General features: G+C 41.6%; 1 protein-coding gene across 4 annotated transcripts in view; it reads right to left on the bottom strand.

The window, feature by feature from the left end:
- PCDH1 (protocadherin 1) overlaps positions 1 to 16,100 on the bottom strand; it is a 383,228-nt gene that overhangs the window by 247,088 nt on the left and 120,040 nt on the right. The window contains exon 4 of one of the 4 annotated variants that reach the window (XM_030211307.1): positions 12,841 to 13,566. The exons of the other annotated variants lie outside the window; for them this stretch is intronic. Within the exon in view, the coding sequence (XP_030067167.1) occupies positions 13,561 to 13,566 (6 nt within the window). The 3' untranslated portion in view covers positions 12,841 to 13,560. Of the gene's footprint in view, positions 1 to 12,840; positions 13,567 to 16,100 lie in introns of those variants that run through there. 4 annotated transcript variants of the gene reach the window in all.

Here is a 16,100-nt window from a genome sequence, read left to right as displayed (position 1 = left end):
TCCTCACCTTCATTCTCCACTAGGTGCTGTGTGTCTAGCTGTGGACTGGAAGGGATCATGGCAGAGATCTTGTACTGCTTCTCACACATCTATGTGTGGGTGGGAAAGAGAGAGAGGAACAGTGACACAAGGAGTTTTCATTTCACAGTAGCCAACTTTCAGATGACGTTTTACCCACATACGACTGGATTGTAGATAGCAAGCCTAGAGATCTGTACCGAAATCCAAGCATATTCTGTAACAATGTATGTAACTTAATTGGCTTAACAAGCAATAATGAGCACTAATTGGCAATAATTAGAATTTACACATGCAACATGCTAAGCACATTCTGTAACAGTGCGCCTAAGTTCTAACACATGCAGGCAAAAAGTGGCATGGTTATGGGCGGGAAACAAACTAGCAGATCAATATAATATCCAAACCACTTTATTGAAGATACCGTATGTAAGACAAATGCCCGACACAGGCCGTGTTTCGCCCAACAATAGGGCTGCGTCAGGGGCTAATCTGTATCTTCATTAAATGAGAGCGGTAGTAAATCATATATCAGAGCAAGGATAAAAGGAATTTATAAAAAAAAACCAGCAAAAGCAGCATAAACCAGCGTGTTCTATGTGACGCCAAATGCTCGATGAACAGTCCGCTCTCATTTAATGAAAATACAGATTAGTCCCTGACGCAGCCCTATTGTTGGGCGAAACACGGCCTGTGTCGGGCACTTGTCTTACATACGGTATCTTCAATAAAGTGGTTTGGATATTATATTGATCTGCTAGATTGTTTTCCATATTGGATTTTGCAGATCGCTTGCCTTGATGATTATGGGCGGGGAAATGGGCAGTCCGTGGGCATTCTAAAATTTACATACTAGTTATAGAATATAGCCTAGTGTGCCTAAATCTACATGCCGTGATTTATGCCATGTTTTCATTAGTGTAAATGGATGCGCATAGTTTTAGACGCTGGGATATCAACCAAGCGTATTCTATATACAGCACCTAAATCTAGGCGCTGCTGTTACGCTCTGCTACACTTCTCCAGGATGGGTGGGTTTCTGTTTCCTAACCCGGCAGCCGTCATCTGGCTTGGAGCAAGGACAGCAGCCATCTTGGTTAGCTCAGGAGGGGGCAGCCATCTTATTTATTTATTTAATTTTATTTATTTGCATTTGTATCCCACATTTTCCCACCTATTTGCGGGCTCAGTGTGGCTTACAATACATTGTAAAAAATGGAAGTGCAGTTGGTTGCAGTACAATTAGGGGTTACAAGACAGAGTAAGTTCAAGATATTCTTAGGGGATCGAATAGTGGAATATAACAGGGGTGAGTTGAGAGGGGGGGAAAACATAGTCGAGGGAATAGGGAGGTCTGACAAATTTGGTCAGTAGGTAGGGTTTAAGAGTGGTGAGAGCGCGGGAGTAGAGGTTCAGAGAGTGTATTGGTGCGTGTCTATGAGATTGCATGGGCTTTATGTGTTTTGATCCTTGCCGTAGATTTTCTCGAAGAGATAAGTCTTTAGTAGTTTGCGGAAGTCGGTCAGTTCGTAGGTCATTTTCAGGCTGCGGGGTAGTGTATTCCAGTATTGTGTGCTCATGTATGTGAAAGTCGATCCGTGCAGTGCTTTGTATTTTATGCCTTTGCACTTAGGGAAATGGAGATTGAGGAAGGTTCGGGACGATCTTTTAGCGTTTCTGGGTGGCAGGTCAATTAGGTCGGACATGTATGCAGGGGCTTCACCGTGAATGATTTTGTGGACTAAGGTGCATACTTTAAAAGTGATGCATTCCTTGAGTGGTAGCCAGTGTAGTTTCTCCCATAAGGGTTTTGCACTTTCGTATTTTGGTTTTCCGAAGATGAGTCTGGCTGCTGTATTCTGGGCTGTTTGAAGTTTCTTCAGTATTTGTATACAAGAACAGGAAGGAAGCCCATATTTGGGTGTTGTGCCACTCTGCTGATGGGGGCAGCCATCTTGGAACAGCTGCACATGGTTGAGCCTAATTCCTGCACTATTTAAAGCCCTGTTTCCAGTCCTTCCATGCTTTGGCTTCTATTCGTTTAGAGGTTGTGGTGTTCACCTGTTCCAGTGTTTTCCTGTGTTCCTGACCTTGGATTGCTTACTGACCACACGTTGTGTTCCTGCCTGCCTTGACCTTGGACTGTTTACTGACTATTCTTTGCTCTGCCATTTACGGGCTCTGGACTGTGTTTGTTTGCCCTCCTGTCTGATCAGTGGTCGTGCAACCCCGCTGGTTCCGGAAATCCTGCCAGCCACTCGAACCCAGGGGCTCAACTCCTGGGGGGCAGTGGCTAAGTGCAGGTGAAGCTAGGGGTTGTCTGGCTGCCTGACCGAGCGCGGTGTCCCTCCATCTTTGCCGTGCTCAGTCGGGGCACAAGGGCTCACACATCTAACAGCTGCTTATTGAATACGCTTAGGTGGAAATGTTTTCTGCACATATTTGAGGAGTAGAGGAGTAGCCTAGTGGTTAGTGCAGTGGACTTTGATCCTGGGGAACTGAGTTTGATTCCCACTGCTGCTCCTTGTGACTCTGGGCAAGTCACCTAACCCTCCATTGCCCCTGGTACAAAATAAGTACCTGAATATATGTAAACCGCTTTGAATGTAGTTGCAAAAACCTCAGAAAAGCAGTATATCAAGTTCCATTTCCCTTTCCCTATTTGAGTTCTACATGGAATGTTGCTACTATTGAGATTCTGTTGCTACTATTTGAGATTCTACATGGAATGTTGGTATTCCACTAGCAACATTCCATGTAGAAGCTTGCTCTTGCAGATAGCAACCCGGCCGCGCAGGCTTCTGTTTCTGTGAGTCTGACGTCGTATGTGCAGGACGTCAGACTCATAGAAACAGAAGCCTGTGCGGCCGCATTGCTGAAGAGTAGCAAATCACCTGGACCGGATGGTATTCATCCTAGAGTACTTATAGAACTGAAAAATGAGCTTGCGGAGCTACTGCTAGTGATATGCAACTTATCCTTAAAATCGAGCGTGGTACCGGAAGATTGGAGGGTGGCCAATGTAACGCCAATTTTTTAAAAAGGCTCCAGGGGAGATCCAGGAAATTATAGACCGGTGAGTCTGACGTCAGTGCTGGGGAAAATGGTAGAGGCTATTATTAAAAACAAAATTACAGAGCACATCCGAGGACTTGGATTACTGAGACCGAGTCAGCACGGCTTTTGTGTGGGGAAATCTTGCCTGACCAATTTACTTCAATTATTTGAAGGAGTAAACAAACATGTGGACAAAGGGGAACCGGTTGATATTGTGTATCTGGATTTTCAAAAGGCGTTTGACAAGGTACCTCATGAAAGGCTACAGAGGAAATTGGAGGGTCATGGGATAGGAGGAAATGTCCTATTGTGGATTAAAAACTGGTTGAAGGCTACGAAACAGAGAGAGTGGGGTTAAATGGGCAGTATTCACAATGGACAAGGGTAGTTAGTGGGGTTCCTCAGGGGTCTGTGCTAGGACCGCTGCTTTTTAATATATTTATAAATGATTTAGAGATGGGAGTTACTAGCGAGGTAATTAAATTTGCTGATGACACAAATTATTCAAAGTTGTTAAATCGCGACAGGATTGTGAAAAATTACAAGAGGACCTTACGAGAATGGGAGACTGGGAGGCTAAATGGCAGATGATGTTTAATGTGAGCAAGTGCAAGGTGATGCATGTGGGGAAAAAAGAACCCGAATTATAGCTACGTCATGCAAGGTTCCACGTTAGGAGTTACGGACCAAGAAAGGGATCTGGGTGTCGTCGTCGATAATACGCTGAAACCTTCTGCTCAGTGTGCTGCTGCGACTAGGAAAGCGAATAGAATGTTGGGTATTATTAGGAAAGGTATGGAAAACAGGTGTGAGGATGTTATAATGCCATTGTATCGCTCCATGGTGCGACCGCACCTTGAGTATTGTGTTCAATTCTGGTCGCCGCATCTCAAAAAAGATATAGTAGAATTGGAAAAGGTGCAGCGAAGGGTGACTAAAATGATAGCGGGGATGGGACGACTTCCCTATGAAGAAAGATTAAGGAGGTTAGGGCTATTCAGCTTGGAGAAGAGACGGCTGAGGGGAGACATGATAGAGGTATATAAAATAATGAGTGGAGTGGAACAGGTGGATGTGAAGCGTCTGTTCACGCTTTCCAAAAATACTAGGACTAGGGGGCATGCGATGAAACTACAGTGTAGTAAATTTAAAACAAATCGGAGAAAAGTTTTCTTCACCCAACGTATAATTAAACTTTGGAATTCGTTGCCGGAGAAAGTGGTGAAGGCGGTTAGCTTAGCAGAGTTTAAAAAGGGGTTGGCGGTTTCCTAAAGGACAAGTCCATAAACCGCTACTAAATGGACTGGGGAAAAATCCACAATTCCAGGAATAACATGTATAGAATGTTTGTACATTTGGGAAGCTTGCCAGGTGCCCTTGGCCTGGATTGGCCGCTGTCATGGACAGGATGCTGGGCTCGATGGGCCCTTGGTCTTTTCCCAGTGTGGCATTACTTATGTACTTATCTATCTACTTATCATTTCTATAGCGCTACAAGACATACGCAGCGCTGTACACTATACACAGAAGACAGTCCCTGCTCAAAGAGCTTACAATCTAGATAATACAGGTAAACAGACAGAACAATTAAGGGTAAGGGAATAAAGAGGTGAGGATAAAGGACAAGGTAAGTGAGTTAGGAGTCAAAAGCAGTGGTAAAGGGTGGGTTTTGAGTTTGGATTTGAAAATGGCTAAAGACGGGGCTAGACGTACAGAGTCGGGAAGTCTATTCCAGGCCTGAGGTGCAGCAAGATAAAAGGAACGCAGTCTTGAATTAGCGGTAGAGGAGAAAGGGACGGATAAGAGAGATTTGTCTACAGAATAGAGTACTCGAGGGGGAACATAGGGGGAGACAAGAGTGGAGAGGTACTGGGGAGCTGCAGAGTGAATGCACTTATAGGTCAGTAGGAGAAGTTTGAACTGAATATGGAAATGGATAGGGAGCCAGTGAAGTGACTTAAGGAGAGGGCTAATGTGGGCATAGCGACTTTGGCGGAAAATGAGTCGCGCAGCAGAGTTTTGGATCGATTGAAGAGGAGAGAGATGGCTAAGACCGAGGCCAGTGAGTAGTAGGTTACAGTAGTCGAGACAAGAGGTGATAAGAGTGTGGATAAGGGTTCTAGTAGAGTGCTCAGAGATGAAGGGACGGATTTTGCTAATGTTGTAGAGAAAGAAACGACAGGTTTTAGCAATCTGCTGAATGTGAGCAGAGAAGGAGAGAGAGGAGTCAAAGATGACCCCGGCAGAATGGGTGCTTTCCCCCCCCCCCCCCCCCCCCCCCGTATAGCCATGTGATAAGTTCAGTCTTACTACATGGCCATTTCTTTTTTCAGCTTTTTTACCCGCTGCTGTAACAAAGGCCTCAGCGCATGGCAAAAACATCTGTCGCTGCTAGCACAGGGACCTTTTTAGCACAGCTTACAAGGGTCCCTCAACGATTTTGCTCTCATGATTAAAAAATGGCCAAATGAAAACAAATAAAATGAACAATCCTGGAAAATGAAAATGACATGAGAAACAATACGAAAAGGATGTTTTCTGGCCTCTCATCCCTATGAACTAGCCTAACAAAACCACCAATCATGCATTTCCTTATCCCCCAAATGCTTCTCTGTGTGCAGACTAAAAAAAAAAAAAAAGCTCCCCCTTCCTCCCCCCCCTGAAAACTTTGTGACAAAAACATAAGAAAGAATAAAATGAAAACCAACACATCTGTTATAGAACCTATGCTGTCATGCCTCCAGTTGCGTGACTTCAATAGCAGTGGACAGCTAGCCATCTCTCTGGGGCCTCCAGCGCCTCTGTACTCATACAGGCCTTGACCTCCCAGCACTTAATTTTCAGCTTCTCTACCATGCAATTTCAGCTGTAATTAAAACGTAACGAAGATAAGGATCATTAGATACAAACAGAAGGAATTTGCTGTCAATACAATTTCTATCAAAATGTAATTTCTTCCGTGCTTCTCCCTTCACTGCCTCGTCCCTCACACTTGCATTATAAGAGAAGATAAGACTGAAAAAAAGACAGAACAAAAGAGGAAAGGAAATCGAAGGGGAATAAATATGGAAGGATTTAAGTTTTAAATGCAGAGAGGAAGGTCTAAGATGGAGAAGATCAAGAAGAAAGAATTACAAGTAAATGAGCCTAACATGGAATTGCCAGTAAGAAAGTCTTTCAGTTGTTATAATGGGATAGTGCTCATGTGTAAGAGATGAAGACATGAAGTCTGTAAACCCAACTGGTAGGGCTGTGATAAGACTACCTCTGTCTCTCACCTCTGAAATAGGGTTCAAGACAGACAGAAATTTATGGCAATTAAATTAGCTAACTCAGTTATGGGCGGAAAAATTAGGGAGAAAAAAAAGCAGGTGTTTGAGCATCTTTAAATATTTATAGACCTTGCAAAAAAAGGTGCTATTTCTGCTCAGGTCTGCAAATTTAGTACAAGAAAATAAGTGGAAAGCAAAGTTGCTTATCTGTAACAGATTCTCCTTGGAGAGCAGGATAAATCAACCACACAAGTGGGTGACACCATCTGACAGTGCCAGGATGGAGTAGCTTTCTGAGCTTAAAACAACTAGAAAAAGTTTCTGAGCATGCAGGTACCTTCAAAACGTAGGAGGTGGGAAGGATTGTGCTGTTGGTTAATCCTTTTCTCAACCAAGAACCTCTGTTACAGGTAAGCAAATTCTCTGTCTACAAGAAGGATGACTCGGTAACCCAAATGGGTTCTACCCAGTTAATAATGTGATGTGAAAGTATGCAGGAACCTTGTTTTGTAACTCTACAGATCCCTCATATCTTATTCAGATACTTATCTTAAATTGGCTATAGATACTGACATAAGCTCTGAACTGATGTGTTTTTGTTCTATTTTGTATAGACAAATCAAACAAATATCCACATAAAGTACATAAATATTGCCATACTGCGAAACACCAAAGGTCCATCAAGCCCAGCATCCTGTTTCCAACAGTGGCCAATCCAGGTCACAAATACCTGGCAAGATCCCCAAAAAGTACAAAACATTTTATACTGCTTATCCCAGAAATAGTGGATTTTCCCCAAGTCCATTTAATAACGTCTATGGACTTTTCCTTTAGGAAGCCGTCCAAACCTTTTTTAAACTCCGCTAAGCTAACCGCCTTTGCCACATTCTCTGGCAACGAATTCCAGAGTTTAATTACACATTGAGTGAAGAAAAAGTTTCTCCAATTCATTTTAAATTTACTATATTGTAGCTTCATCGCATGCCCCCTAGTCCTAGTATTTTTGGAAAGCGTAGACGCTTCACATCTACCTGTTCAACTCCACTCATTATTTTATAGACCTCTATCATATCTCCCCTCAGCCGCCTTTTCTCCAAGCTGAAGAGCCCTAGCCGCTTTAGCTTTTCCTCATAGGGAAGTCATCCCATCCCCTTTACCATTTTCGTCGCCCTTCTCTGCACCTTTTCTAATTCCACTATATCTTTTTTGAGATGCGGCGACCAGAATTGAACACAATATTCGAGGTGCGGTCGCACCATGGAGCGATACAAAGGCATTATAACATCCTCATTTTTGTTTTCCATTCCTTTCCTAATAATACCTAATATTCTATTTGCTTTCTTAGCTGCAGCAGCACACTGAACAGAAGTTTTCAACGTATCATCAGCGATGACACCTAGATCCCTTTCTTGGTCTGTGACCCCTAACGTGGAACATTCCATGATGTAGCTATGATTTGGGTTCCTCTTTCCCACATGCATCACTTTGCACTTGCTCACATTAAGCGTCATCTGCCATTTAGATGCCCAGTCTCCCAGTCTCGTAAGGTCTTCTTGTAATTTTTCACAATCCTCCCGTGATTTAACGACTTTGAATAACTTTGTGTCATCAGCAAATTTAATTACCTCACTAGTTACTCCCATCTCTAGGTCATTTATAAATATGTTAGAAGAATGAGAAGGAAGAAAGGCCATGGGACCAGCAACACTGTTTGTGTCCCTGCAGAACAAGGTGGAGAAGAGAGATGGAAGAAAACAAGAGGAGGGTAAAGTAGACAGAAAGGAAAGGAAGCAAGAGAAGGAGAGTGAAATGAAGGGAAAAGATACAAATGAAAGGGAGAAAGGAGATGAAGATGAAAGATGAGTGGGAAGGGGTAGCAGAAAGGTGAAGGTGAGAAGAGATGGTGAAGAGGGGAAAGAAAAAAGTGTAAAGGGGAGCAGGGAGATTGATAAAGAATAAGAGGGGGGAAAGATGTGTGATAGGTGGAGGAGAAGAGCAGCATGTGATAGGCAGGGAAGGGTAAGATTATGCAAACAAACATTTGTGTAGAATGGTTACTGGTTTCTGTATGTTTTAGATAAAATGTGAGGGCCTTCTGGCAATCCAGGGTGTGAAGAGGTTTTTCTCCCGGACGACTAGTACATTTATTAAAATGAAATCTTCATATCCTTATTTCCTAAGCTGCTGCTGATAGGTCGGAGCATGACCTGTGTTATGTTCTGATTTACTTATGTTGGTTTGTGGATGGATATTTTATTTTGTCAATGCTAAATAAAGACCTTTATAAATTTGAAAAAAATGAAATCTTCATATATCTGGAAGAAATTTAGGGTCAGTTCTTAGACTAAATTTGACAATAACTGTATGTAAGATGGAAAAGATACAATGCGCTTGAAGCTCATCGACTTCTGTCTTACTGAGGTGATGCTTCATAAAATGAAACAGTATTGAGATGAAGCAATGTTCCATGGTTTTGCATGATCAATTCTGGCTATATAATGCAGAATATAGATTTGATAAACTGCTATTCTAGAGACCAGTATAACCAGGTGAAAGGCCTTTTGCCTCTCTGGCATCCTAGAAACTTGACAGGAAGATGACTAGTAGAATCTTCTGATCTTTTCTTTTTTTCTTTGTTTTTATTATTGCTGCTGCTGCTGCTGCTACTACTACTACATATTAACATGAAAGCTGAAACTTACTAAAAGCAGGAACAGGATGAATCTTAGATTTTGTATCAATTCTCTGAGACTGGAACAACTGAATCTGGATTTTGCTGGGCTTTTGTCTGTAGGTCCAAAAGTAACCTGCCTATGAGGACACTGCTATCACCTTTGGTTTCTTAAATTATTTGAAAGTGCCTAACGTACTGGCTCTTCATCTTGTTTCCTGATGAATGAGGAACAGTTATCTCCCTTGCTAATTTAAGAAGAAATTTAAAGGTATATAATAAATCTCATATGGAAATGTGTTTCTTACATGTGTAGGTGAAGAGTCAGATAGTAGACCAGTAGACAAATCTACCTTTAATTGTCTCGTAAATTTTGGAAGATAAGAATATACTGAATCCTCTAATAACAACATCAAATTCCATGGAATGAAAAAATATGTGAGAATCTCATCTTCTTACTCAGAGTAGCTAATAGTTTATAGAGACTCCATTTAATATAGCAAAGAGAAGGTTTTCGTGATCTTTGAGCTGGAGTGATCTGAGGTAAACTAAAGACAGGCATATTTGACATATTATTTGAATATTTTTACTGCTATAATTGCCTAGGGCTCATGTTTGATCTATTCTTACTGTAGAACGCCTTGAGTGAATTCCTTCAAAAAGGCAGTAAATAAATCCTAATAATAAATAAATAAATTTGAGAAATGTAGCCATCGCCTGGTTTTGGGTGTATGATAGACATTCTTTGAAAACCGAGCTCATGTTAGTTTCAGCTGATGAGTGGAGATGTGGAAAATAATGGTTCATCTCCTTCCATTACTAGAAACCTTGGTGAAACCCTTCCTTTGCTTCTTTGCTTGTGAGACATTCGTTTTTTAATAAGTGGCTTAATATAATCTGGAAGCTAAACACATGAATTATTTTAGAAGCAGTCCTTATAATGACATCTTGATTTTTCTTAAACTTACCTGCACTACCCAAGCCCTGCCAGCTGATGAGTTCTTCCTCTGGTGGCCAGAACTCCTACCAAACTCAGCAGTCAGTGACAAAGTCCCTGGACCATTGCCAAAAACCGGTATGCTGCACTTGATCAGATTTTGCTCATGTACCCGTGTGCATGCTAGACTGCAGAAAGTTCTCAAGTCTGTGCCAAGTCCCAGTCTGCCCTGATCATGCCCAAATTTTAAAAAGTCATTGCGTAGAAGACTGATACCATACTCCCTAGAGCAGGAACAACTTGGAGTCAGTGATTTTACCTGCTGTCAGACTTCTGCCAGTTTTAGGTCTCCTTTTACAAAGTGACGCTACCGAATAATGACACACTGAACATGAAAAAAGTTCATTCAATTCCCGTGGGCTTCTTTGCATTCAGTCCACAATAATCAGTAGGGCCACTCTGTAAGAGAAGCCCTTAGCTTCCTAAACCTTTGGCGATATCCAGACACAGCTATAACAATCTTCCTCATCATGAGTGGACCCTACTCAAAACAGGTAGATCTCATTACCATCTTTTATGCTCATTTTCCCACTCCAGGTAGGACACTTGAGAGCCTGCACATCAAAGAACAGGTTAGCCAAGCCAAACTTAATGACTCATGAAAGACAGGAAAAAGAAGAAAACAAAAAAGGGCTGTGGATAACACGTAAGTCTTAATCTTGCAACACAGAACGAGAGAAAATGATGGCAGATAAGACCATAAGGCATATCCATTCTGCCCATCTACTATTCTATTCCTTCCTCTCCCTTAGAGATATGTGTTACAGGAAGCGGTGATCAGATACCCTTTCAGGGTTCCCGAAGTAGTCATTGTGAAGAATTTATTTTTCTCAAGGAGAAGAAGTAGAAAACTATAGACCAGTCTGGTGAGAGACTGGGCAAAAAAAGTGTGTGTGTGTGTGTGAAGAGGGGAAGGGGTGGGGAGCAAAGAGACAGCGTGCAGGCAAGAACATTTCATTTTGTTTCGTTTTCTGTGTCATTTACAGAATTTATTTTTCCTTTTGTAGACACTGGCTTCCTGTACATGTACGAATACAGTACAAATTTTTATCTCTGACCCATAAGGCCATTCATACTGGTAAACAATCTTATTTATCTAGGCTGGCTAATTATTCCTTATACCCCCAAATCGCACTCTTTGTTCTATTAATTTCCAAAGTCTGGTGTTGCCATTCCCTGTTAGAGCTTACTATGAGTCTACTCAGCATTCAGCCTTTTTCTTTCTTGCCCCTAAATCAGCGAATTCCAAACCTGTCCTAGGGGAACCCAAAAATTTGGGAATTACTGCCCTAAGTTGTGAAATGATCTCCCTCCAACTCTCAGAAAAGAGTTATGTTAAGAAATTTAAGGATGCACTTAAAATAATGCATTTGATTATCTGCCACTGGATACTGGTTTGTAGATGGGAGTCCTGTGCATAGTCGCTGGTCCTATATGTGTGGGGCTCTTTCATGACTGTTTACTGTTGCCTTTCCTATTATATAACTGGTGTTCCTTTCCTTACTTAGGTTTTAGCCTATAAACCGCCTTGACCTGATTGAATAAGTGGTGCTTTTGAACAAGTGTTGCCAGATTCAAGGAAAAGTTGACTCTAGGTAGCAACCACCCTCTCTTTACGGGAAATGTATTCTGAACTCATATATACACATACCCACTAAATTAGTGTCCCCCCCCAAACCCCAGTTTACAAGATCAGTTGACAGTCACAGTGTGTTCACTGAATCCACTGACCCCCCCCCCCCCCCTAGATTCTATATGTGACACCCAAAATTGGGTGCAGACATTTGGGTGCAAACACACAAAGTGCGCCCAATAAAATTTGGCTAAAAAGCCAATTAGAGCCAATAATTGGGTGCTAATTGGTACCAATTTAGAATCAGGCACACATTTTGCTACACACTATTCTATAAAAATGTGCGCCCAAATCCCTTAGCATGCAACCCAAAAGCAGGTGTGACCATTGGAGCTGCATGGGCAGGTCAGGGACATTCCTATAATTTGCATGCAGTATCACAGAAAATTGGGCATTGGGAATTACATCTGGTTCAGGCACCCAAATTTGGGCGCCAATAGCGGCGCTATTCTATAATGGACGCTCATCTTTACGTGCCCTTTATAGAATAGCACTAAGTGACAATTTTTTGCAGCACCAACTTTTGAGCGCTATTTACCGAATCTAGCCCCTATAAGTACAAAAGCTAACATTAAGCCCTTAATTTAAAAAGGCCACGCCTTGGGCTAAATAACCCTGCTCTAAATGTAATGAAACTGTTTTTTTTCAACATGAATAGAATGTTTTAAAGTGTTCTTTGTTTTGCGTTTCACTTCCTCCACACCTGAGTTTCCAGTCCAGCTGGAATGTGCCACAGCCACCTCATGACAGGAGATGTTGAAATAGTGGAGCCAAGGATCTTCATTTAAGGGATTTTGCCTACTTAAAGATAACCTTGGTAACAGCCCTTCAGAATATAGCTCCTGTCAGAATCTGGTAAAAAGAGAAAAAAATTTTAAAGCATCATGAATCTCACCCAAGTAGGTTCTTGTTGAGCCACAGCTGCAGATCCTTCCTCGGCCACTCCTGCAGCATTTATAGCCCCTGTCAGTGTGGTGTGCAGAAGGCATATATGGGAATAAAACTAAGTTACCTGCCTGGCAGAACCACCATTATAAGGATGCCAATTCACTTTTAAGAAGGAAAGACATGAGGATGCCAAGAAAGTCTATTACAGGAAAGCTGTACACCTTAGAAACCCAAGATGACCCAAAGTCAACAGGGAACGACAATGTTTTATTTATGACATTTATAATCCACCTAATTGCCAGATTTCAAGGTGGAAGTCCATAAAATATATACACTACTCTTAGACATGTATAATATATACCAAATACAGATAATCATTAAAAATTATTCTTTTCCAAATTCACTCCTAAATAAATGAGCTTTCAATAATCTATGACAATAAGTAGTATCGGTATTAGCCTTCATCTCAGCAGGCAAAGTATTCCACAGCCATTGTGCATAAAATTTGAATATTCTCAAACAAGTAATCTGGCAATTTGCCTACTTTGAAAGGGGGAATAACTAGTGAATTTTGAAGGCACAATCTAACTGGAGAAGTGACAGAAAACCATTGCAACAATAAAGTTAAACAAGCAGCTGCTAACCCTTGCTTGACTGTAGTATCAAAAACAGTAGTTCAAATCAAGTATAATATTCAACAGGTAACCAATAAAGTTGATTCAAGCGTGGATGACCACAGGAGCTCCAAGAGGAATCTCATCTGTTTCTCCATTCTCTTTGCTGCTGCCCTTAAAGCGTTTGGACTTTTGAACTCAAGTCCTGACACTGCTGAATGAGTCACAGCACAATTGATATGCTCAGGAACAAAGAGCTCAGGTCTTTGTTTAGTTAGCTTAGTTGCAAGCTCATTCTTCACCCGAGAAACTGCCATCTCAACTGAAGATGCAAGCAGAAATCTGACACGTCGGGTCTGGAAACCATTACCACCCTGGCAGCTGTTCCACCATCTCATACCAGCAAATCTTCAACCCTGAGAGACAGTAAGAGGGACATAAATACTAATGGACCTAAAACAAACCAGGAAACAAATTCTCTTAAGATAATACACATAGCATTAACTTGGCCTTGTCAGATTCTCAACTCTACACAAGCTGCCAAACCACAGCCAATCCTTCCTAATGGCGCTCCCTTACATATCTGCTGGAATGCAGACTGGCTGCTTGCTCCGTCTCTCTCTTTTTCCAACTCCCTCTGGTCAGCAGTACTTTATACCAGTGTTTCCCAAATCCAGTCCTGGAGTACCCTTGCCAGTCAGGTTGTCAGGATATCCACAATGAATAAGCATGAACTTGATTTGCATACACTGCCTCCATTATATGCAAATCTTATTCATTGTGGATATCCTGAAAACCGACTGGCAAGGGGTACTACAGGACAGGAATTGGGAAATACTGCTTTATACCCTTTCTTATCTCACAAAGGCTAGGTAGCTGAGCAAGCTGAGATTGCTCCAGACCCTACAGGAAATGAGAAATTGTACAACCATGCATCTGACTCACTGTAGAGCTAATTTAATGGCTCACTTTTCTTCAAATAGGAGCTCAAGGTGCCATTTAACTCAGGTACTACAGTTCTTTGCTTCAGAGGGCTTCCAGCTTAACAAGTACTTACGCCAATAGAAAGGGTAATGACTTGCGCAAAGTCCCACTGAACCTCAGGTGGAGCAAGATCTGAATTCCAGCTTCCTTGATTCTCAGTCTGCTGTCCCAACTCCTTGGTTATTGCCCAAAAAGAAGGAACAAAAGACTCAGAAGGGCCCTTTCACTAAGATGCACTAAAAACTGGCCTGTGGTATCAGTAGCACAGCTGTAAAATGGCTGCATTTCCTATTTCCCATATTAATGCGCTAATTTCCCAATGCAAACTAATTAACAAAGGAGTTATTCTATCCCAAATTTAAGCAGAGCACATAGGACATGTGGTCTGTGATTTCTTCAACAGAGACTTCGAACAGCCCAGGTAGACTGTATTACAATAGTCTAAGTGGGCTATTACAAGGCTCTGCACCAACATCTGAAATACTGCTTGCCCAAAGAATCATCTCCTCTCCATCACATTCACTTGCACAACTTGTAAATAAAACTCCCAAGGTTTTTAAACTAGTCTCAAACTTAAACGCTGGGTTACTTAACCTTAAAATGTTATCATTCCATATATCACTTATCTGTCCCAGTATCAAAAATGTTGTCTTCTCCCTGTTCAAAACTGGCAATACAAACACAATGGGGGTAGATATTTAGCCAGCACCTGCAAGTATTTTTTTAGCCATCGCTGATGTTATTCCTGGATATTCAATGCCAGGCCATGTCTGGGCACCAGCATTGACTCTCTGAGTTTGCAGCCAGCAATCTCTTATACAGTGAAGTGCGATATTTAGTACTTAACCGCCTAAGTGACACCACTTAAAGATAAGACTGACTTTTATTGGGTTTGATTTAACTGCTAAACTTGGGCGGTTAAAGGCTGAATATCGACACAACCATTTAAGTGCTGATTCCGCCTCCAGACCACACACAAAATAGCTGGCTTTGAGTTTAGCTGTCTCTGGTGACATTCAGTGACCACAAGCGCCTTATTCTACAAAGTTTATGCTCCTAAATTACAAGCATAATCTATGCTCCTACGTACATGTAGGAGCATAAATTATGCTCGTAAATTTAGGAGCATAAACTTTGTAGAATAAGGACTTAACTGCTGGATTCTATATAGCGCACCTAGAGATCCGCACTGAAATTCAAGCGTATTCTATAACAACGCACGTAACTTAATTGGCTTAACAAGCCAATCAGCGTTTTTAACAGCACTTAAGCAATAATGAGCACTAATTGGCATGCGATGAAGCTACAATGTAGTAAATTTAAAACGAATCGAAAAAATATTTCTTCACTCAATGTGTAATTAAACTCTAGAATTCGTTGCCAGAGAATGTGGTAAAGGCAGTTAGCTTAGCAGAGTTTAAAAAAAGGTTTGGACAGCTTCCTAAAGGAAAAGTCCATAGACCGTTATTAAATGGACTTGGGGAAAATCCACTATTTCTGGGATAAGCAGTTTAAAACGTTTTGTATATTTTGGGGATCTTGCCGGGTATTTGTGACCTGGATTAGCCACTGTTGGAAACAGGATGCTGGGCTCGATGGACCTTTGGTCTTTCCCAGTATGGCGATACTTATGTACTTATGTGATAATTTGAGTTTACGCGCACAACTCGCTAAGCGGATTCCATAATAAACTGCACCTAAATTCTAAAGCACGCAGTTAAAAAGGGGTGTGGTTATAGGCAGAGAAATTGGCATTTTGTGGGTTTTCCTGAAATTTACATGTGTAGTTTTAAAATATGGCCCTCTGCGCCATGCCGGGATTTACGCCACATTTTTGTTGGTGTAAATGGAGGCACATAGTTTTAGGCACTGGGACATTGGCTAAGTATATTCTATATACTGTGCCCAAACCTAGGCGCCGCTTATAGAATACACTTAGTTGGAAATGTTTTCCACACAGATTTTT

Source organism: Microcaecilia unicolor, chromosome 8, assembly GCF_901765095.1.
Source record: "Microcaecilia unicolor chromosome 8, aMicUni1.1, whole genome shotgun sequence".
NCBI lineage: Eukaryota > Metazoa > Chordata > Amphibia > Gymnophiona > Siphonopidae > Microcaecilia > Microcaecilia unicolor.
This window is presented reverse-complemented; position numbering and strand designations above follow the sequence as displayed.